The sequence below is a fragment of the Argiope bruennichi genome, chromosome 6 (genome assembly GCF_947563725.1).
Source record: "Argiope bruennichi chromosome 6, qqArgBrue1.1, whole genome shotgun sequence".
NCBI classification, from domain to species: Eukaryota; Metazoa; Arthropoda; class Arachnida; order Araneae; family Araneidae; genus Argiope; species Argiope bruennichi.
Window position 1 is genome coordinate 12,493,298 of NC_079156.1, and position 24,392 is coordinate 12,517,689.

Below are 24,392 nucleotides of genomic sequence, written 5' to 3' on the forward strand. Positions count from 1 at the left end.
TTCTTAGACTCAGGAAAATTTGAAACATAAAGATTCTTCGAAAACACATGAACGAATTTTTTTACCATTAGAACATTTTTCTAAGTCTTCGTATACAATAAAAAATTGTCAATTATCAATATAAAAAAAAGTGGATGACATTTTCGGAAATTACTTCGGTCAAATTCAGAAAATTTCACATCATGTTAATGAATCAAAATTTCAAAAGAAAAAAAAAAGTTTTGAAATGAACATTCTAGCTTCTTTTTGCAGAATTTGGCCCTGTAGAATGTCAACACCACATTGTGTTCAATTTTTAACTGATGCCACTGGCCCCTGATCATCCCAATAATCAGTGCAACCATCAGTCACTCGGCAAATCACGACGAATCATAGCAAGAGTTTTATTAATAGATCTCTCAAATAATTGCTATAAAGTATGAGAAGGACGACAGTCAGGCTCTCTTGTACTTCTCCATGCGTGCTTTCATGATGTCGATGCAGGGCCCGAGCAGGCGCTCGAACGCTTTCACTTCTAGAAAGGCGAGCTTCGTATCCACCACTGCCTTTGCCGTTCCCGCTCTCGGCTGGTTCTTCACCAACGCCATCTCTGGAATGAAAAGAAAGAAACATCTTACAGTTGGTATAGCCACATTGAACCAACAATGTTTGTTTGTTCGGTTTATGTCTTTTAGAACAGAACCCAAATAATTTAATATCTTCAATAACTAAATTTACTCAACTAATAAATGAAGGGGGGGGAGAGAAATGACTAAGATGCATGTCTCCTGATTTTGAAGTTTCAGCACTCTTTGTTAGTAGATAGGATGTTATTTTCCAATATCAATTAGAGGATGCGCCATTCTAAATGGGTTTTTATTCCGTTAACTATATTTCAGATAGGATTGTACCGATTAACTAATGGAAGTAATAGTAGAAAATTTCAGGCACATTGGCATAGTGCAAAGAAATAAAAAAAGAATTATTCGTAGGCTAATTTAGAGGTAAATACAATGTAATATTAAAAGTTTTGCTTAACTGCAGTGGAATTTTCTATATTCCTAATGTTCGCGAGCACTTAAATCAAAATAAGCATTAAAATCGAATTGAGATAAACAATAGCCATAAAAAAAATACACTACCAAATACAAAATAAAAATAATGTCGAAAGAAAATACTATTAATGGATTCTAAATGGCTTTGAAGCGAGAATATAATGAATCAGCATAAATATGAAATGATATAATTTGCAGAGTGAACTGACTGATTTTCTCTACGAAACACGCTTGAAAGAAGATATTTAAATAAAATGTGTTTAAATCCTATAACTAATTCTTATTCATGCTTAGGTTTATTTCTGTAACGATAAATCAATTTAAACATTAAAACACACCTAAGTGACTCGTTTGATATCAGAAAGTTGGAATTTGCACATGCGATGATGACGGATACCAAAGGGTGGGAATATCTCTCCCTTCTGCTTTAAATGTTTCGTGGATTTTTTTTTTTGTCATAGATGGTGATACGGTTCAAGTAGAATAACATTCTTTAAATGTAAATCAACAGGTGTATGTGTGCGTGTGTGTGGGGGGGGGGGGAGGAATATTGACTTGGCATTTTTGTTTGTTTGTTTTTGATTTTAAAAAATTTTAAAGTATTCTTGCCGGCAAGTCAGAATGCAGAAATAGAGAAGATGCCTATTGTCACGAGATAAAAAGAAAATTTCAATCCTTCTACTATTTTCATCCAAATTAGAGCTATGAAGATCAAAGACAGAGCAAAAAAAGGGCAATTAATAAGAGGTTTCTGATGAGTTGAATGAAAATTGTCATAGTATAAAAATGTTTCCCCTGTCTTTATATTTATTAATTCTAAAAATTTAATATTTAATCATATCAGCATAATGTACAGACAAAAATATATGTAATGCAAACAAAATTAATTAAAAATACTTATTTGATTTTAAAACACGCATCCTTTAATTGCTGTTCATGAGCAAGTTTCATATCTTTTTGCAATTAATTTTAAAGGATTTTTCAATTTAACCCTCAAGTTAAATTTGGATTGAGATCACAGATAATCAGACTGATAATGTAATCAGGAAGTAAAAGTATTCTTTCCCGTTCTCTTGGCCCTAGATGGCGCTACTATAGAAACAAGAGGCGCTCCCCTTCAGGCTTAAATCGGCTGTCTTGGAACAGCCCGCTTGTCCATGGCAAGTGTCATAAGAAACAACAACAACATAAGGCACCAGACATATTTTTCTAACTTAAAAAAACACCCTACAGTTTCTCTAGTAGTGGAAATGGAAACTTAGTAATTTCGCTAGCTCATTACATTAAAAAGTTTTCAGAATAATAGAAATAACACAAGGAAAAAAGAAACTAACCATTCCTAGTAACTTCAAAGAGACAGATGCTTTTATTTAAGAAGTTTGAAGGGATAAATACACTTGCTCCTTTCAACTAATTCTTCATTTGAGCAGAAATCGATTTAAGAATTTCTTTCTATGTCTCTCTCTATATAAAACAGTGGAATTTTTCAATGATGTAAGCGTTGTTCTATTGGGACCATATATATTTCGTAATGTAGAAATCAAATACTCCTACACAATATCCCCCGATATTGTTTGTGATCATATTTCTGGTTATTCCAATCCACAGACATCACGAACACTTTCAGACTTATCGAATTATCATGGGAAATCCACGATAAGAATACCAAATCGCAAAGAATTTCGTTAGAACGGTAAGCTAAAATGAAAATGAAAAATTGAGAAATAAAGAAAAATTATTTTTTAAAGTTTATAACAGATGCTTATAGTTTTTTTATTATCTATTCTGATAAAATTCATAAACAGTCGATTTTAATTAGAATAAAATAATTCAGTAAGAATTGCAAAAGGATAAATATTATAGGTTCGTATTTAATTCACTTTAAAAATAACACTAGAATGTTTCAATAACTTTCAATTATAAAACGTAATTTAATTAAATTCTTTAATGGGTGCTTATTGCTTATTTATTTACTATTTTTAATTTTCCTTTCTTACAAAATTGTTATAGTAGAGGTGCAACTCAACAATCGAAAAAAAATGTAAACAAATCGTTATCAGTATTACTAGGAAAATTAGTTCGCTCACTTTTTTTGATTTTTATATTGTTTGCAAACTGGGAGTACACTAAACCAAGATTTAACGAAACGCCCTTTTAGATTCCAAAATGATTCCCTTTGTCACGAGCGTAGTAACATTAATGATATTGAACACATAATTCTGTCAATAGGGACAAATTGTGCACTTTTCAACAATTAGATAAACAAGGTATCTCCTTCAAAAATGTTTTGGGAAAAATAATTGTAAACAAAACCAGTCTTCAAGTTTCATAAGCAACGAAGCAACGAATAAGCAACGAAGCACTTCAATATCTACTAACCTCATTGATGACATTCTGTTGTGATCTATGTGGGTTTCTTTTACCTAATCAACACTCCGTATTATGTGAACTGTCCGTTTTATTGTACCTTTTCATTTGATTTTTAGAAACCTGAATAAAAGCTGAATCACATCAGCGAAACTGCTGTTTAACTGCTAACTGACTAAAACTTCAATTTTCTGTGTGTGTGTCTGTGTGTGTGAGCTCTTGTGTTTGTAGATGAAATTTCTTGCTCTGTACATCTGGAACCAGGGGATAGCAGTCATTGTTGCTTTAAGTCCCTATCTCTTGCATCTTCCAAGTTCAATAAGGTTGCAATAAAAATTATCAGTATTACCGTATTTAACGAAAAACAGCTAAAATATTCAGTTTTGATAAACAGAAACTATTAAGTCATATTTAATTTTCAAATCAATAAACATTTGTTAGTTATTTTCAATTTAAAGCTCTTTTAAAATTCTTGTAGTAGGCGTACGTGTATCTCAATAACAACAAATATTCATCAGAGATTTGGTATTGGAATACTCCACTTGATTGTTTGGGCTGCCATATTGGCGAAAAATTCAAGGAATTATTAGATTTGGGTCAAATTTTTTTCCAGTTCTGAAATTAAAGTGAATAAAATGTAGCCTATTTTCTCTTGACATCTCTGCTTTATTTTGCATTTAATTTGGAAGATTTCATGTTTTTAATTCGTCTGATCATGTAAGAATGACACAACGTATTACATTTCATTTTAATCAAAGAGATATAAGCCTAGAAGAATTATTTATGACATTAAGAAAAATAAAAACTCAACCATAAATGAAAAAAAAAATGGATGCAATGCAGTTTAGTCCACTGTTTAGCGACATTTTTTTCTGGTTGTTAAAGGTTTTATTTAAGATAAAAAGCTATTGAATATTTCTGAATTACGGTAAAAAAGAATGGAAAATTAAAGAAAAAAAGAATGCCTAATCAGTAGATCAAAGTATATTTTCATCCAAACGTATTTGACATACCTCCAAAGTACTCTCCTGGACCTAATTGGGCCACTTCTTGTTCGCTCTTGTTCTTTGAAGACTTCTGTATGATGCTGATCTTCCCCTCTTCCACAAAATACATTCCGTCCCCTTCATCTCCTTCTTCGAAAAGAATATTTCCTTTTTTTAGAAACACTGGACTGAGTGCATCGCATACCTGCATCTTCTCGAATTCCGTCAGGGGTTGCAATTCAGGCACCTTTTCCAGAAGAGCCATATACTTCTGCCTTTTTTCGAAGGCTCTTTTCACGACCAATCTATTGAAAGTCTTTCTGCTCACGGCCCAGAGAAGCCCTTTCGTCGTGGCCGTAACTGTAGCAGCCCTTGGTTGGTTATGAAGCAATGCCAACTCGCCAAAACTGCCAGAATTGTCATAGATCTTTACTATCCTCTCTTCACCTTTTCCATCTTTGACACATGCCTCAAAAGTTCCTTTATCGACCACATAGAAAAAGTCGCCATCATCCCCTTGGCGAATGATAACTTGTCCTGTTTCGACCTCTCTAGGCATCATGGCCTCTATAATTTCATTGATGTCCTCTTCGTCTAAGACCTTGAAAAGAAAGATATCCTTGGTCCGCTCTTTGATCCTTTTCCTTTCCTCATCAGATTTTGGAAATTTTTCGATCTCCTCTTCATCGTCGTCCTGTTCTGGATCATATCGTTCGCCGACTACCGATTGGCGTCTCGAGGCTCTGGATCCCAGAATATTGCTGATGTCAGTCTTCTCCCCAACCATTCCAGGAGGATTTTCCTGATCTCTGTTATCCCTCAGGCGAGTGAAATAATCGGCTGCATGGCTGATAATATCCTCCGGATTTTCCACCAAGACATTTATGGTGTATTCCAGGAGAATGTTTTCCAAGACAGGTGGCACTGTGATCTGCCTCTCCGACATTTTTTCCTTTGAGAAACAACTTGTCCTAGATTCCAGACAAAATGAAATTCGTTGAATAAAAATAAAAGCTTAAATACTGAATAGCATGTTGCCATTTAATTTTTCTCTCAACTATAAATTGAATTTCCCTGAAAATGGGAGGCACGTTCCTTAAATTATAATCATATTACCGTGATGGTTATCATTATAAAATGGAAATAAAAGAGAAAAAAATGTTTGCAAAACTTTTTCATGAGTATAAAAAGAAACATAATTACACTTTTCGTAATTTAATCTTATGTGAATATTTTGAATTAATAATTTAAAAAAAGGAAATATTTTATAAGAGTTGTTACAAAAATGCGAGACCTGTTACGTCGAGGTGATGCGAAGCAAATGAAATGATGTCAGAGGCTTTTGTGTGTTGCTTAGTTTAATTCTGAATCCGCCTTTCAAAGTAATGGATGCAATTAGACCAAATTCTGAAAGATAAATATTTAGAAATAGAAACCCTTAAAAAACTGTGATTCTAAAATTAATTATTGCAACTAAAAATGGCACGAATGCAATGACCCTTTTCTTTTTCAGTATCAATATTTAACTAATACTTTATTCGATTTTGCACATATTATTTAAATCCATTAACAATAAAGCAATTTTTGTTAATGGATTTAAAAATGCAAAGTATCTTTAGAATAACAGTGCCTACTAAGAATTTTATAAGATTCAGGATTTTCAAGAAGAATCATGGATTAAATTAATTAATTAATTAAGGGTTATTAGCCATCAGGACAAAGGCAGACGTCCTCATCCGAAAAGAGGTTTTTCATCTAAGAGACGAAGTATTTATCAGAGAACTGTTATTTTTCCTTAGCAGAGATTTTCTGTTATCACCAAAATGGACTTAAAATGCGCAGTTTTTGTATTATGAATTTAATTAAAAAGAATACTCTAAAAAACCTCAGTTCTCATTGGTAGAAATGTCAAAAACTTTTATGAGGCCAAAAATTTTCACATTATTTTCATAGTTATTTTCAAAATCATTTCATTATTTTTATTTTTCTTACGAGGTCAAAAATTTAAAATCAGCAAAGAAATGAAGAATGATAATTGATAAATAGAAAAGAAATTTAAAATACCGGGTGTTTCAAAAATGATCGGTATATTTCAAAAATTAATAAAAACTAAACGTGCAGCGATAGAAATATACCGTTTGTTTCAATATGCTTGAGACAACAGTAAATTTTCAGGCAGACAAACTTGCGAAATTAGTTACAATTTACAAGAACAGATGGCGCTGCAGGCGATTTGAAAGATATTGAAGAAAACGCAGTCTGAGTTCGCCATTCTGTAAGTCGTCTTTCTGCTTTAAGCGTGTGCTGTTCACAGATTGCAAGTTTTTTGTGAAAAAATGGTTTATTCCTTAGAACAAAGGATTTTTCTGGTGTTGGAATTCTACCGCGTAGAACACAGTGTTGTTGCAACAAGACGAAGTTTACAAAGAAAGTTTAATGTAACCAAAGAGCCGAAAAGCGATACAATAAAGGATCTGTTTGAAAAATTTTGAAATCGCTAGACATGAACCCATGCGACTTCTTTCTGTGGGGACACTTGGAAGATCAGGTGAACCGCCATAATCCAGAAACAATTGAACAACTGAAGCAATACGTCTGTTCTGCATGTGAAGACATTCCGCCTGAGACGTTTACACGGGTTTCTGCTCATTTCATTCTGAGACTACGCCATGTTATTGCTGCGTATGATGAATATTTGGAAAATATTGTAGTTTAGATTTTTCAGACTACAGCGCCATCTGTTGTTGAAAATTGTAATATTTTTGCAAGTTTGTCTGCCTGAAAATTTACTGTTATCCCAAGCATATTACAACAAACGGTGTATTTTTATCGCTGCCCGTTTAGTTCTTATTGATTTTTCAAATATACCGGTCATTTTTGAAACACCTGGTAGATACAATGTCGTTAAATTTGAAAGAAATTTATTTAGGAATTAAAATGACGTATTTTTATTAATAGTTATTAAAGGAATGTGAACCATTGTTAAAAAAACTGCAATTTTAAACTGAATATCACTGAACACTACTTTTTATCCACTATCCAGAATTGTATTCACATTTAGTATCATCACAGCACACATCTACATACACAATTGAATTTATCTTTTTTAAGATAATCAGTATCAATCTTTTTTAAGATTTCAGTATTTACAGGTTGGCGCAAAATGAATGTGCTAAAATTGGCTAAACCCGCGCTAACATTGGCAGTATAACTGCCAGTTTTAGCACTATTTATTTCTTGAGAGGTAAATACTCACGAAGAAAGAGTTTTGAAAATTTCATTTGAAAAACTAATTGGAATTAATTATAAAACTAATTGAGAATAGTAAATTTTTTGGAATAGTAAATAGTAAAGAAATACAATTTTGTCTATTTTAAAATAGTGAAAAATCTCGGAAGTATGCATTTATATTCTCGAATCTTACCGTGAAAATGTACCAAAATCTCGATTCATTTTTAACTAATTAAAAGTAAAAGAAACTGTTGCGAAGTGCGCATTCGCAATCTTTGATTGGACCAAATTTCATTAACTTTATTTCTCATTCATTAACTTATTTGGACCAAATTTCATTAATACAGGTTCTGCAATACAGGTTTGCAATCTATAGACCATAGGCGAGAGCCTATGGTCCATAGATTGCAAACATAAACGCACACATACACATGAAAGCCTAAAAAAATCGTTTTAGTTATGAAGTTGGATTCTATCTGAGCTGCAAGCATGTGAAGAGCGTGATAATGACAGATCTGAAAATGCTGTTCCTTAAGATATGACGTCAGAGTCATTTTCAATTACTGATTTCCACACAGTAGTTAATTTTATTTCCACACGTGAGAGTTATACGCTTAGCAGTGTAAGATGGGAAACCAACATTTGTGATTTCACTGTGACGAGCAATAATTACGATCACTATCTTTGGTATGAACCTAGTGTTTTTACTGAAGCTAACGTAATATCTCTGGAGATTAATCACTGATATACGCCCCCCCCCCAAAAAAAAAATCGGAAATGTATTTTCAACACCTTTCTCATTGAGCTGAGCGTCGTGCAGTGCTGAAGGAATTTAACTGAAATGATATAAACCAGCATTACTGAAGTCAATAAAATCTGATTTAATTGAATAAATTTTTATACAAAATTTTGTTGAACTACTTTAAATAAACTGAGTTTCTCTGCCGAATTCTGATAACTGTCATGTAAAAATATAACCTAAGTCTAAAATTTACAGTAAAAATCTAAATGTAACTAACGAAATGTTTTCTAGGCTGCCTTTGGAGTAGACATTAATCTTACAAGGCCTCTGATTAGATTAGGCACATCTAGATTAACAGAAACATCTTCTTTGGCATTTGGTGATAAGCTGAGGTGTCATATATATATATAAGCATTTGATGATAAGTCTTGTCAAGAGTCAGAAGTGACTTCCTCGCCATTTATAAAACATTGCAAAAAATTCTTAAGTCACATGCATTTACTGTAGCGTTTAATGATTGTAAACGCGCATTTATTAGTAACCAAAGTGCTTTTTTTTATTTGCTCGTATACATAGAACCCCCGGGGGCATCTCGAAAAGAGGATGGGATGCTTCCATCTCGCCATCCTGGAGGATACACAAAAAGGTGGGGGATCTGGCTCCTCCCATCGATGACGGGACGTACTTCCTTCTGGAAGGATTGTTCCGTGGCCGGTGATGGCCCTTAGGATTCAACCACAGTTCCCGCCAGTGTTGCTGTTGCGGCGGTCCGGTCATTCAGTTTTCTTTATCCGTGTACCTTCGAGCGTGTCAGAGAGTCAATGTTATGACTTCTCGTATACATAGTATAAAAAAAGTATAGTAATCGCCAAAAAATTTGATTTTCAGGACTCTCCACGTTTTTGACTTCCTTGAGTTCGAAGAACTCATTTTTGGAAAATGTCCGTCTGTCTGTCTGTGGCAAAGATAGTTTAAAAACGATTTGAGCTAGAATATTGGAAATTGATTACAGTATTCACACCAAATTAGCAGATTTCTGTCAAATTTTGAGCAAAATTGGGTTTCTGAAGAAGTCTGTCTGTCTGTTCGAATATAAATTAACACGATGATTTCAATACAGAGAAAGTTTGGTAGATAAAACTCGGTATACAGATTCAATATCTAAAGTGTAGACACCTGTCAAATTTTGAGCCAAATCCAACAACGGGCTGACTGTCTATCAGTCTGTACTTTCAAAAATTATTAAACACGATAATTCAAAAACACAATGACTTAACTATATCAAATTTGGTATGGGAATTTGTAACTGCAAGTGCAGGTTTGTGTCAAATGTATTTAATCTGTCGAGAAAAAAATGTCTGAAACAAAAATGTAAGTTTTAGATGCTATTTACCGCATGCCAGGGAATGAATCACCAAATAGTTAGTCAAGGATGATGAGAGTGATTCAGTAAAGATGCTAAATTTGCGCCAACAGTTAATATTTCATAACTATTGGACGCCCATGTCATGTAAGGTCATTGTGCCATTACTTCGCAGGAAGTAATGCAATAATATCACTATTGCATAACTGTGAAGTTTCTCGCTCTTTTTCACCAGAAAACCACAAGTGTGAAAGTTAACAATCACAATTTTATCAAAGTGATTTCTTTTGCATGACAACATTCTTTGGCAGCTTTAAGCATAAGAGAGAGATTAATTCGACTTGTTTATGGTCAAGGTTATTGTGCCAGGAAGTCGCTTTAGATCATGAATACACATTTACTGTATTATTAATGCGAGTTCGCAAATTGTACAGACTAAGTCTATGGCAAAGGATACCGACGTGCTCTGATTGGTTTAAGCCTTGGCATCTTTTTGGCAAAACATTGCCAAAAAGATGCCATACCGTAATATATTTTTATGAAAATAAATAAAATTTGTAAATTTATCCCCCCCCCTATTTTTTACGGTTTACATGTAATATTAATCTGGAACACATATACAGCAGAAAAGATCAAATCCTGAAACCTAAATTCAGGAAATATAAAAATTACAATTTATTAAAAATATTTTTTTTGTGTGTTTCTTCTTAATATTATTTTGATATAACTAAAAAAAATTAGCTACGAAATTACATTTTTCGTTAAAGCTTACATATTTATACATTTTGGGCATTAAATAATCATCTCCCCATATGTATTTGATGGGAAAGTAACAAACGTTCAGCAAAAAGTTTCAATGACTACATAAATTATCTAATAAAGGCACGAAAATCATAGAAAAATAAGAATTATTTAATTGCTGCATCATATGTTGAGTAATTATTTTCATTTTGTTTTTATACTTCCGTGCATAAACAACATTAGTTACTTGTATTACTAGTATTATTAGTAATAATTAGTATTAGTAGTATTACTAGTAATATTTAGAGAAAACAATTATATTAATAAAAATTAGGTCGTGTTGATATTCACTCGTATCTGCCAAAAAAACTAATGAAAGGTACAAAATTTGAGCCAAATAAGCGAAAACTACACTATTATGAGTGCAAAACATTGCCAAAAAGATGCCAAGGCTTAAACCAATCAGAGCACGTCGGTATCCTTTGCCATAGACTTAGTCTGTACAATTTGTACATTATTAATATATGCGCTCATTCGCATTTGCACTCGCCGTTGTCATTTGCGCTCTCGTTGGAGTTTTATTGGAGCTTAGTCAGCATTGGAAAGAAAACGTAACGAATATCCAAAAAGGCTACAGAAAATGCATATTTCTCGATCTAATAAAAGATTGATTTATGGCTGAAAAGATTTTAGGATTTTTTTTCCAGTGGTAAAACTGACAATTACTTTAAAAATGAGAGGAACATATTTACAATTTTATTTCTTCATCTGCTTTTGTTCTCACCGTCTCTAGGCTCTGGGACTTTCGTTTCACCAAAATTTTGTTTACATGTAAAAGCATATGATTTTTTTTTGTCTGTTTTGATAAAATGGAGTTCCCCATTTAAAATTTACGAGCTTTTTTTTATTGAAATTTAAATGCTGCATACATCTGCTAAGAACTGAAAAAGTCGATGCCATTGAGCTGTGACATGAAACAAGCGCCGAGTCCCATGTTATATGAAATCTTTGATATTTGTTGCGTGTGGCATCCCCTAGCCAATCAATCAGAGTCAACCAGAACTGATGACAGCTCTTCCGTTTTTCACTTTCCATTTTGTCGGGGTTATACACTGCCAGTTATAAGATGGCCAGTAGGCAGCACACGCGTAAAAAGGATGAAAAATACTGTTTGGTTGATGGCAAGTAATTGTCCCGACGAGAGAGACAACATGCCGCTGAAGTGCATTTTTTTCTTACAGCGTATGCGTTTGTAGAATTTGACAGTTTTTTGGCGTGAAAAAATTAATCACTTATCATAGATTAATTCAGACATTTTTTGCTCTTTGTCCTTTTTGATTCGAGGTGTGCGTGTTTTCATTTTTTTTCCATTTTGTTTCGATAGTTTTTCAAATTTAGGTATGCTGACCTTTTTTTTTATTTTACCATGTTTCTTTATGTAAATATCCATCACTTTAATAGGATATGCAGTGAAAAAGAAAAATTCAGGCACGCCAAAACGGCAATTCACTGACGTTTGTAAGATGAATCTCCTTTCAGTGAGATTAATTTTACAACAAATTTTATTTACTATTATTCAATAATTTAAAGTTTCTCTTAACATTTCCATTAATTTTAAACAAAATATTAAGTTAATATACTTTTTTTTATTTATGATTTCAATGAAATATATGCACGCTTCTATAATAATTTCCGATATTGTAATTATTTTTTAAAGATATTTTCTAAATTGAGTAATTTGATTGTAAATATTATATGGTAATAAGTGATTAGACTCAAATCATGATATAATCGCCAAACCTGATTTTTTTTGATAATTCGCCAAATTTATTATTAGACATAGCTTTGTAATTACATTTAAATATTTAAAATAATAACGAAAAGCAGTCAAACAGTTATATAATTCTAATCACTGATCCGATATCACGAACTTTTATTTCATATGAAAGCTTATGCAATGGTTTGCTTGTTCTCATCCACCCTCCATTTTAGAAAGAAATCGGAAAAACACTATATGTTTTGTTCATTTTCTGAGAAGAAAACTCGCGGGTAGAGCTCCCCAGCCACAACCTTTATGCATATTTCCAATATTTTTTGATGACATCTAAATACTCATAAATGGTTGGCCATCCTGTTGTTTATCATTTCAAGCTATATGCCAAAATAAAACTTTGGCAGTGCCCTTAACTTCAACGATTGAACCAATTCCGCCAATTTTCGTCGTCAAAAATTTATTTCTCCAATTTGAAGCATTATTAACCAAGCAGAAATTGATTGACATGACCAAACTAATTTTATTACTTTAGTATTTACTATACACAACTGGGTACTTTGGGATTATTCGGTTGATTATTTTCACCAACCCGATATTATCGCCAAAATGTAGATTTGCTCCAGTAACCGCAAATTACTTTTCATTACGATGTCGCCAAAAGTTTGGCGCCTTTTCTACAGCGTTGATAGGTCGACGGGATAATCCTAAAAACAGACTGCTATATCCTTCGATTCCAGGTCCACTATAGTTGCATTTATAAATAACTGAAAATACTACATTATCAAGGCTTTTGTTACTGGATTTAATATATTAATAAAATATGAATATGAACACAAAATAATAACACATTTTAAATTAATCATATACATTCACATTTCTGTTATGCTTAAAAATAATCGAAAGTCTATTCAAAATATTTCAAAAAGAAACTACAATCATATTTCAGATTAATCGCAAATAACGATGCTACCAAATCGTTTTTGCTTTTAAATTAATCATATATATTCACATTTTCGTCATGCTTATAAATAATTGAAAATACATTCAAAATGTTTTCAATCCAAACAGCAATCATATTTAAAACTAATCGAAAATATAATCAAAATAAGCTTTCCGTTACAATGAGTAAATCTCAGTGAATCACATGACTAGACCAGCCAATCATATTCAAGATAGCAAATATGGAATCAAAAGATCTGGTGTATATACGTACGAAAAAAAAAATTCCTGATGTAACGTTGTATTGCGATGATTAAATGCTTTATATGGCATATTCTTGTTTGTTCAGCGTATTTTAAAATTCCCTCAGCCAAAACAAACATCGGGGAGATGACAGCCCAGCATAATTATTTGAAATATCGAGTAGCATAGAGTTACGCTACATAAATTTTGGTGCCCAACGTGAGGCATGTCTTGGCTGTTAGTTCATATTTTGAGCCTGAAAAAATAGATGTGACACCGCTTAAATACAACGGAAAGCACTCTCTACGTCGTTTACGGTTCGTGTAAGAAGATTGAAGATGAGATAAATAAAGAAGCTTCTAACATAAAAGAACATTCGGTTTTAAAATCACAAATTGGCGATAAATTTACGAGCTTGGATAAGTGCCAAGCAGATATAACATATTGTAGCGGATTGTTATGAGCGAGGATAGAACCTGGGACTTTGTGGTTCGCGGCTGAGTAACAAGACCACAAGACAAAAGTAATGACTCGTGTCCCGTAGCTGTTATCTGGCTTATAAGCTTCACCATAATATCTTATTTTGAAAAATCAAGACACCGAAGTGGCGAATGAAAAAGATTATTAGTCTACTGAGAAATATAGAGACAAATATTCTGAGCTTTGCTCTCATATTGAACGAGTGTCTTTGAAAGAGTCAAGCAAGAATTTTCTCAAAAAAGGAAGTTTAAGGTCCCGAATATAGAGCTTAAAAAATTTAAAGAAGTTGCTAAAGACTGTTTAGCATTCTGTGTTTAGCATTTAGTGTCATTTTCGGACAATGACGCAAGTATTCCTAATGAAGATAAAAGGCAGTATCTCTTATAAGCCATTGTGCTGAAATCGAAAGCGGCTTGTGTGAGGGAGAGTTTCCCTGCTACAGCGAAAAATTATCCAAAAGCGATCTCGTAGCTTCAAGATAGATTCAGGGGTGACGATTTGTTAGTGTAAATATACGTTGAATAAAAATGTATTTGTGGATTCTTCTAAATAAACAGTAATTTAAACTTTATAAAATTCCAGCTTGATTTTAAGATAATAAAAGGTTGATGATGGAACCTGAAGTGGCAGTTATAAATGCTTACAATTAGTTTTCTTGAATTCTTAGAATATGGCTTAAGAATCAGTCTCGCAGTCTCTAATGAATTACTCAAGTAATGTCTTTTTAAGCTATCTTCGTTCTTTATATTTCGTGTACAATTTTCTTCTTTCATTAGTCCAGTATTTTTTTAATCTTGTCAACAAGAAGATAGGTTTTCACTTAATGTAGTATAAATTTGACTCCAGTTGTTCTTTCAGATGTCAAATGATTTCTTCTTTTATGAAAGGAAAGCGCAGAAAATTCTCTGAAATGTGCTAAGTCATTTCAATTATAGCAGTAGTTCCATTCGAACCCCTTTAATCACATCATAAAAGCGAACTCATATTCTCAAATACCTTCATATTTTCCTTCCCTTAGCCCATTCTTCTCTTTTTAAGAACAAGATATGTCTTCAGTTTAATACCGTCGAACTTCATTTGCTACCTAGCTTTTTAAATGAAAATGAAATTATCAAATCATATGGGTTTGAATCGCTTCTTTGTGCCGTTGGATTTAAAATTTAAAATCTCAGCTGTCAGTTGAAGTGAACCAATACCAAATAATATATTTCTCTTAAATGATCTCTTATTGTGAATTAGCTTTTCTTTCCCTGACATTCTTCCAACATTTGATACCTTTTATGCCCTTTTATTATTTTAATCAGCGGCATCTATTGGTAAGCATGCGAAGTATCTATACGTACGACAATGGTTTTGGGTTTTACCAATTTACTATAACTTTATTCTTATCATTTTGAAAGTTTTCCATTTAGTACAAGTGAGTTATTCAGTGTATAAAGACCCTAATCATGGAACGCTCCAAATTGTATCTTCGACATTCATTGCTTTTTTTGTTTTATTTGAGGAAATCTACTGCCGAAACCCATCAGATGCTTTTAGAAACTTATGGTGATGCTGCTCCGTCATATCCCAATTATCAGTTTTGGTTTCAACAATTTAAGAGTGGTGATAAATGATTAAGGCCTAGAAGACCAAAAAAATTTGAAGGCAATCAATTGCAAGACATATTGGACGAAAATTGGAAAAAGTTGTGGAAAATGGTGGAAGATATTTTGATTGATATATATTGTACCAATTTTTCTCAATAAATGACTTTTTAAAGTAAAGAAATGATCAAAATGCATGCAATCATCTAATATTATGTTTTTGCGTTAAATGGTTCCAATTCCAGGATAAATTTGTACCATTATGAGAACTGGTAGTTTTTATAACTGCTTTCTGACTCTAGTTCAGATTCAAAGTCCCATTCGTTTCACAATCGAATTCATTCGTCAACGCAACTTTTGAACAAAGCAGAAAACACACACACGCACGCACACATACACACACACATACAGACACGCACGCACAAAAAAACCAACCTTAAATTTAAAGTACGAAATTATTTTAGTGAATTGTAGTGAAACAAGTTCTTTCTTTCAGAAGATAATAATAATAAGTTTCGTCATTTGTTTTCAAGCAGCATAAGGACTATTATCTTTTGTTAAAATATATATTAATAACGCCATCTGAATACAAATCCCAGTTCCTATCTAAAGTCCCGCCGCACCTTCTGGAAAAATGATTCTACAAACTACGCTTACACAATTGTTACGTAAGTGCTTATTTTATGACCTAAATATTCGATGGAACTGAGATTGCCATACAAGTTACAAGAATATAAATATTTGTTAACTTTCTCCTATCAACAAAAAATACAAGAATGAAAACGAAAAGAGTAAAATTCAAATTGATATATCAATTTACATGCGATTTCCTAGAATAAATTGAAAATTAGCACGAAATCATTGACAATGCTTTTAAGAAAATAGATTTAATTTGCTAGCTTTTTGTCTGCGAATGAAACGTACCAGTGTATCTGAAAACCAAACATTACATGTATATCTTTTTAGCATTTTCATACAGAAAAGATATGTTTTTCTAAAAACTGATCAGCGCTGATTATTTTGTAGAAAAATGAAATTTAATACAACATGTTTGAGTAACTTAGATGTAAAAAAGCATTTATTAAAATGTCTTTTTAAACTATTATTATTTATAACTTTTTAAAAATAAATAGTCGAATCGAATATAGATTAATTTTATTTTTATTTAAGTAAAAAAAAAAGGTCTATAGATAGAAGCAAAATAAAAATAAATCAACGGGAGCGCCTCCCCAAAACTTTCTGGCGTACTGCCAGAAAATATTTTGCGTGGCATTGGCGTACAATAGTTACAAAATATTAACTTTAGACGTAAATTAAATATTTTCACTGCTTCTATCGTGAGAAAACTTAGGAAGTGATTTGGCGATTAATACCTGGCCTACGACAGAAAGTATCCGAAAAGCGAATTCGGGTTTCAGACGCATTCTTCCCAATGGATTAAAACAATAATTTGACTCAAAACTGCACTTGAAGTCACAAAATTGCATAGCAAATTTAATATATTTAAGTCATCGCATTTTAGAGTTACCACCTTTGCATGTTTCTGAAAGCACAGATGGTGAACCAACTTGTTGGATTTGGCACAAAATTTTATAGATGTTTGTATTCTAGAAGTTAAATCTGTGTATAGAATTTTATCTATCTACTCTCTTCCTTCTGTAGTTATCCTGATCATTTATATTCGGGCAGCCGGACAGACAAACAGATATCCCTCAAAATTTGATGGAAATCTACAAACTTGATGTGAAGATCGTATACCAGATTTCATCCATCTAGCTCAAAATGTTTGTGTTATATTTGTTACAGATAGATGTTTTTCGAAAATGTGTTTTTCAAATTCAAGGAGGTTTGAAAATGGAGATTCGTAAAAATTTCGAGTTCAAATTTTTTGACGACTGCAATACTTTCTCTAAATTTGGTATACTGGATAGTTCTTTCTTATGGCACGTGCCATGGACAAGCCCGCTGTTACGAAGACAGCGATTTTAAGCCGGTAGGGGAGCGTCTCTTGTTTTTTTAGTAGAGCCAACTAGGGACAAAAGTACAACTTTGCTACTCACGCATCACTTATTCGCTGGCACAACCCCTTCTTACAGGAGGGGACATTCACACTTCTCACATATAGAACAACGGAAGGACAATCATACCCAAACTGGGATTCGAACCCATGACGCCCAAATCACGGGGAAGACGCGCTACCCCTATGCCAGGACGCCGACTATACGAGATAGTAAAAATGCCAATTGAAGAAACAATTTTAAAACATTTTTTTAAAAAATTTCTTGAAGCCAGAACGAGGCAATATATCGTATTGCTTCAAAATTTAACAAAAAGCATCAAATAAAGAATTTTATTCAATGAATTGCCTAAAACTATTTTATGCATCGAATATAAAAAGTGATTTCTTTTAAAAACAACTCATCTCCAATTCTCTTTTAAAAGATTCGTTTTCAAGCTCAAAATTTATGTTATGGTTAAGCAATAAATGTCAATTTTCCTTTCTGCATTTGTTTTGATACGAATTTGCCACAAAAGTATTCATTTTCAGCTCCAAAAGCAGTAAAAGTTATATCCAATGACTAGTTGATTATTCTATCCGAGCTACTTCCATCACATTAAAGGCGTTTTTTTATTAATGAAATTTATTCCCGGCTCTTCTCATTCAGTTTAGTTTATAACAATTCTAAACATTCTATTAAGCATTTGAAAGCACCAATCGGTTTTTGTGCTGGCTGATATACCATCTTATTCATATTAATCACTATTTCAAGTTTAATATAATTTATCAAATAGCACACTTATGTATTGCTTATATTATGGAAAAAATGCATAATCCAAAAGGTATTTTCAAATGTTGAAGACTCGCATGTCTGTGTCAATGTTTGCGTACAGAGCTTAAATAGTGGCTCGAATTCAGGAATTCTTCGAGCTATGTAGACTGACTAGATAACTAGAAAAGTCATCTGCATTACTTCCTGTTTAGCAGAATCGCATCTTAATCATTTATTTTTAAATTTCGTAAGAAAGAGAGAAAAAAAAAGTTGTGCGCATCTTGCGAAATGAATTACATTTGTTCTTTCTTATATAGTTGTATAAATTTAAAGATTTCCGTATATTTAGGCTAATAAGCGAGGGAAACAAATATTTCAGTATCTTATTGTTATGTTTTCAAATAAAGAAATATCCTAAAGCTGTTTTTGTATTCTTTTTTATTCATTGTTATTATTAATTTTTAAAAATCATTTTGACCTTCATTCTCTTTTATTCCTTCATTTTTTTAGTTCAGAAATCGAAAAGAGAGCAACAATGTTTGATAACCGCAATCAAGTGCGTTTTCCTGAAGCTCGCTCATTAATAAAAGAATCAAATCGGTTAGAAATTTATTATTCCAATTTTTGATCAAACTATTTTTACAGTAATTTTTTATATTGTTTTTAATAAATAACCATTCGATTTTTTTTTTTTGAATTTTGACAATGCTTTAAATATACATATATATTGCCGAATTTGCAACAATATAGTATATGTTTCCCAGAAATTCAAACTATTTTCATTGTTTCATCAAATACTTAATCCCGTGATTTTCTTCCAGTGTTGAAATCTAAAGAAAGAGGATTCTTTTCAATATTTCTGTAGTTTGGAACAACAAATAAGAAAATTAAACGTCGTGAAATTTAGGGAATAGGTGAACCGGATATTTAATTTTTCATAGCTGTATGGGATTGCCCACATTAAAACAACTAGTGCAATTAAAATAACATGGCTTTAATTTTAGACAATTTGGCTGAATTATGCACAAAAAAAAGATGGTTGAAGTATACAGCATAATACTCCCGGCGAATCAGTTAGAGATTTCAAAAGACTATTTAAAAAACTCTTCTTATTAAAAGTTCTTATCAGTTTCATTGTTATAAAGTTGTCGAAACGTGGAAGACCAAGCCAAGAAGAACAATTTATGTCATCCACAGAAAGTAGTCACAATCTCCATTTGGTCAAATTCAGGCTTAAATTTGGAATCAATGCATAAAATTTGTCAGCCTTAGAAGACCACAACCTTCAAGGTGAACATATCCGTGATCTACAGGCTGTCATTATTGGGAGAGCGGAAAGCATGAGCAGAATGAATCTGCTGATAAGATGGAGGACTGCCTCACAACAACAAAAAATCCATTTGAAATGCGTTATTATTTTATATAGGTACTGAAATTGTGAAAAAATAAAATATCAACATTGGAACCATATATTTGCTACGAGTTTGTAACATTGTTTCCTAGCACAACTATTTTCATTGTAAGGAAGACAGATTTACCGACAGTTGTGATGTTTACGGAACAGATGTTGGATTAATGACCTCCGATACTTGGCGATAAAGTTGGCGAATTGAAGATGACTCTGGATACAAAGTAGAAGAGTTCAGAGTCTCCAAGAATTTTGTATATAGATCCATAAGGAGAAGATTTACAATAATCTTTGTAGAACCTTCTTCGCCTTGTTTTGGAAACTATAAAATACCAGAAGACCTAAATGGAATCAAATGATATGAACTCAAGCGATTGATCAGCCATGAGTCGAGTATTGAGTCGTATGTAAAGTTTTGTAGTCAAGTATTGAAGCAGCCTCGTGTCATGTGCTGAATAGTCAGGCGTATAATCAAGTAAGTTGGCAATCAAATGCAGCTAAAGCGAGTAGACAATAGACATTAGTAGACATTCGAGGGACGTGAATAATTGCACGGAGTTCTCTCAAACCCCCTCGTACGGCTACAGTTGTTTACTACATATTTAATGTTTTGTGTTGCATACTTTAAATGTTTTTTTTAGTACACTCGGCAGTATTATTGCTATCTGTGCTTTTGTGTTGAATAAACGTCTTTATTTGTTACTAGCCGCCTTTGGCGACCAGCCTGTTCGCCAATCTTAATGTTCGTTAAAATTTTAATAATTAAATATTTTATGCAATTCTTACTTTAATAGCTTCTTCATCAAAATATTTTAAAACTTCAAATTTTGATAGTCATATAATTCACTCATAATATTATAAAGGCTTTCAATATCTGAATTTAATATCTCAAGAATTTGTCAACAAAATTTTCTCAGATTCATCATGAGCAGATCGATTAATTAACAATGGTTAATTTTAAATGCATCAAACATTAAGAAAATAAACAGAATCATTTGAAAGAATCGGCCGAAAAATGTTAACCCTAGCCTTATTAGAGTGGTGAAAAAAAAAAAACTGAAACCTTGCTTATTTGGCGTTGGAGAAAATGAAAAAATGTTTTTGGTGGGAAAGTTATTTTTTAATTAATCATTAAAATTCTAACTAAAAATTAAAAAAAAGAGACCTCAGGTGCACATTCCCGACCTCCAAGGTATACATGCACCAAATTTAGTAGCTGTAGGTCAAACGGTCTGGCCTATAGACAGCCAACACACACACACATTGAGCTTTATTATAAGTATAGATTGAGCCTGTCGGTCTGGCCTGTAGAGAGCCAACACACACACACATTGAGCTTTATTATAAGTATAGATTGAGCCTGTTGGGCTGTACCCCATACGCCCACTAAACCGGATCCCTTTATTTTGAGGAATTTTCCATAACAATATTTTGAAGTTATTATTCGATATTTTATTCCTGATTACACATTTGCCCAATACTTATTGCAGTTACAAACATAAATATAATGAAAAAATATATATATAAAAAATTAACTTATGTTAGATTTTGGATACATTAATTATTTCATGGGTTTTCAGAATCTAAATAAGACCGATAAAAATGCTTATAATCTTAAAAATCTATTTGTTTATTATTTTTATTAATTTAAAATGTGAATCATATTTAGGAAGATAAGGGTGAGTCAAATATTTTTTTGATTAAAGAAGGCATTTTACAATTTTGTCTGATTTATTTTAGTAAATAAATAAATAAATAATTAAATAAAAATAACAGAAATAAATGCCTGAACACTGTTCTACCGCTTTCCAACTCATTACATCTCTGAATATAGACAATGTAGCCGAAACGGAAAACCCCAATCCCTCAGTTTATTATAATTATTTTAATATTCGGACCTAAATTTCGCAATACTAATGTTATACGCGGTTCATTGTTGTGTGTAATACGATGGATGCTGGAGAAATCATAATAATAATAATAATAAAAGGAAAAAAAAAGAAATAAATGAAAACTCGTGACACAGCGCGTTATCCTTATCGCTCAACCTATTTCAAAAATTTTAATGTTATATAAAAGTCTTATGACTTCTAGCTGTGTCATTAGTGGTCTGCTGCAACTCACTGCCTTTCATTTTCCAAAGAAATCTGCGATTTTTTTTTTAACATTTATTTTGGTGGAAACTCGTCGACATCAATTCTCAGTAGCAACTGTACTAATTCTATATACTACATTTATTCATCATTGCATTACCCTTTCTTTCATTGAAATATTAAACCCATTATCAATCTGTAAAAAAGCTTTTAAACTTAAAATCCAGAACAAAATTAAAAGAAAAAAATCAAGAATTCTGAGAAAAAAAATACAGCGGAATCAAAATGGTCTTTTTACTACATATTTTTCTTTAATTTTCTTGACTGCATAAAAATCGCTTCCATCAGATAATGGTCTCCTAAGCTGTCATCGAAAATCTTTAAATTTCATTATGTGGAAATAAAAATCGATTATTATTATCCGTTGCGAAGTTAATTTACATAGAATGCAGGTACAATCATTTAAAAAACTTTTGGAAGAGCATTGTCGGCTTCCTTTCGTCTTTCTTAGCAACTTTCAAACATTTCTGTAATCATAAAACTGAAGCCGACAGTGTTTGAAGCTATATAATGAATTGAATAAAATTAATCTCTGAGACCGGTAAGGTATTAGATATTTTCTGGTACCGAAATTTGAACCATTTTCCATAGTTCCAAGATTTTATGCAAATTTCACGCAACGAAATGGATCCTATAGCCACATTTAAGACAAAATTAAACTTGAATTTGCGTATTAAAGCATCTTTTCTTTCTTACATGGGGAAAAATGAATATTGAAATTTACGATAAATTATCTCTGTATTATTTTCACGTCATCCGTTTTAGAGGTCAGATAAGGATAAAGCCGCAAAATTCTCGAAAGAAGTAAGCGGAAGACTGAACAACTTTCTTTTAAGTATAGAATTTGTTCTATGAAATATAATTTCCTGATTTTTCTCATCAAATTAGAAATTTACTCATGAGAAATAAGAATCCTGTTCAGGTCTATTTAAATGTGTGCAGTGATGGAATACAGGATTTTGTGAGAGTTTAGCCACTGAATAGTGAGTTCTATCTTGATTGCCTGCTTTAGAGTTATTTATTCGATAAAAGAGCAATCGGCTCTTGTAAAGATAATCCCATAAAATATGTAAATTACATATGTAATATATTTCAAATTTTTTTGAAGTGGGAAAAAGTTTTATAGAACCAAATTGATTGAAGCATTCTGTCTTTAAAATCCTGAACTAAAACTATTAAATATAAATGGTATCAGAAAGAATCATTAGAAAATTACTTCTAATTAATTGAAATGATTGTTAAGAAGTACTTACAAGAATCTTCAGATGCAATCGCTGTAACGACTTACCGAGTGGAAGTCGGAATTTGTGAGCTCGCTTGTAACATTTTTGCTTCGAATATCATCACATCGCTGAATATAAAGAAAGAAAAAAAAAAAAAGAGTCAATTACTATTCAGTTTCCGTCTACTTTCGCACCTTCTACTGCATCTGACACCCGACGAAACACGTTTCCCCAGCCGTTCACCAAGTGATACGACCGGCCTTTATCTCACATCATTGTGCAATCGAGTTTCAGTTTTCTCAAATCAGCTCCACTTTCGAATGCATTTTTCTTGATTAAGAACGAACAATGAATGCAAAGATAATAATTTTCTGATAACTCCCATCTGGGAAAAGTTCCCATGACTGTAGGTGAAAGCGATCTCGGGGGTTTTAGTAGTTTTAAACGTCGAATATTTGTGGTCTAGTTTTATATTTAGAATTGATTCATTCAAAACTTAGCGTTGATGCCGGGAATATTATCAATTACCATCATTTCAAAAAGACTTTTCTTTTTTTATTTACTCTTGTGTGAAGCATACAAGAAGACAATCTTAAATTCCATTTCCAGAGTTTGATCATTCTGTTTCAGATGTTCCTAAAATGGAAAAAAATATTTTTGTTCTCTCGGTCAGATAACTTAACCTTTGGCAGTGGTGTTTCCTAAATATTCTTGTGTTCTCTCTAATATTGTCGAATTTAGAAGCTTTTGTTCTAAAAATTTGAAATCAAATTTTGACAAAAAACTGAAGAAGTTGAAGTCACTGAGTTTCTGAGTTGTCGCGTTTACGTGCTTCTGTACGTTCAGAACTACAGACATCCAACGCCTTGGTGGATTTGGTTCAAACTTTGATAGGCATATACTCCATAGATGTGAAATCTGTCTACTGAATTTTACCAGTCTAGCTCTCTTCGTTTTGTATTTACTGCTTTATCTTATACTAGAACAGCCGGACAGAAAGACTTCATCCAAAGGTATTTATTCAAAACTTGATAGAAATTTACAAGAAACTAGAATCGGTGGTGCAAAGACCTCTATTTAGATCAACGCTTTTTGTATTATCTTTGTCACAGTAAGATAGATATTTTCTAAAAATGTGTTTTTCGAACTCAGGGAAGATAGTGAAGATTTCTCACTCTAGATTGTGAAGATTCTGCACAATCTCGAGTTACCAGAAAGTAAAAATAGGGACTTCGATCTCACTTATTGGAATTTCATATTGTCTTCGAAATACTTCAATTCTAATAAAATATGTTTGAAATGTATGCTATTTTCGTTGAAAAAAATTGTTGTGCATATGAACAAAAGCGAA

General features: G+C 32.3%; 1 protein-coding gene across 4 annotated transcripts; it reads right to left on the bottom strand.

The window, feature by feature from the left end:
* Positions 1-425: 425 nt before the first annotated feature.
* On the bottom strand, positions 426-23,469 carry LOC129973006 (cAMP-dependent protein kinase type II regulatory subunit-like). Of its 4 annotated transcripts, none has more exons than XM_056087347.1 (4): positions 23,107-23,467; positions 5,682-5,794; positions 4,415-5,358; positions 426-589 (listed from the first exon to the last, which is right to left on the bottom strand). In XM_056087347.1, the coding sequence occupies exons 3-4, from the start codon at positions 5,331-5,333 to the stop codon at positions 435-437; spliced, it is 1,074 nt and encodes a 357-aa protein (XP_055943322.1). In that variant the 5' UTR covers positions 5,334-5,358; positions 5,682-5,794; positions 23,107-23,467; the 3' UTR covers positions 426-434. The 4 variants fall into 4 exon arrangements, with proteins under 4 accessions (XP_055943322.1, XP_055943321.1, XP_055943319.1 ...); XM_056087346.1 differs by having other exon boundaries at positions 23,072-23,467; XM_056087344.1 differs by lacking the exon at positions 5,682-5,794 and having other exon boundaries at positions 23,107-23,469.
* Between the last annotated feature and the right edge of the window lie 923 nt (positions 23,470-24,392).

What these genes read in the sequence shown, in the direction of transcription:
- LOC129973006 (XM_056087344.1), bottom strand. Translation starts at nt 23,162, where the DNA reads ATGATATTCGAAGCAAAAATGTTACAAGCGAGCTCACAAATTCCGACT. An exon ending in CAAATTCCGACTTCCACTCG is followed by an intron (nt 5,359 to 23,106) that starts GTAAGTCGTTAC and finishes TCTGGAATCTAG; the next exon opens with GACAAGTTGTTTCTCAAAGG. An exon ending in TCCAGGAGAGTACTTTGGAG is followed by an intron (nt 590 to 4,414) that starts GTATGTCAAATA and finishes TTTTCATTCCAG; the next exon opens with AGATGGCGTTGGTGAAGAAC.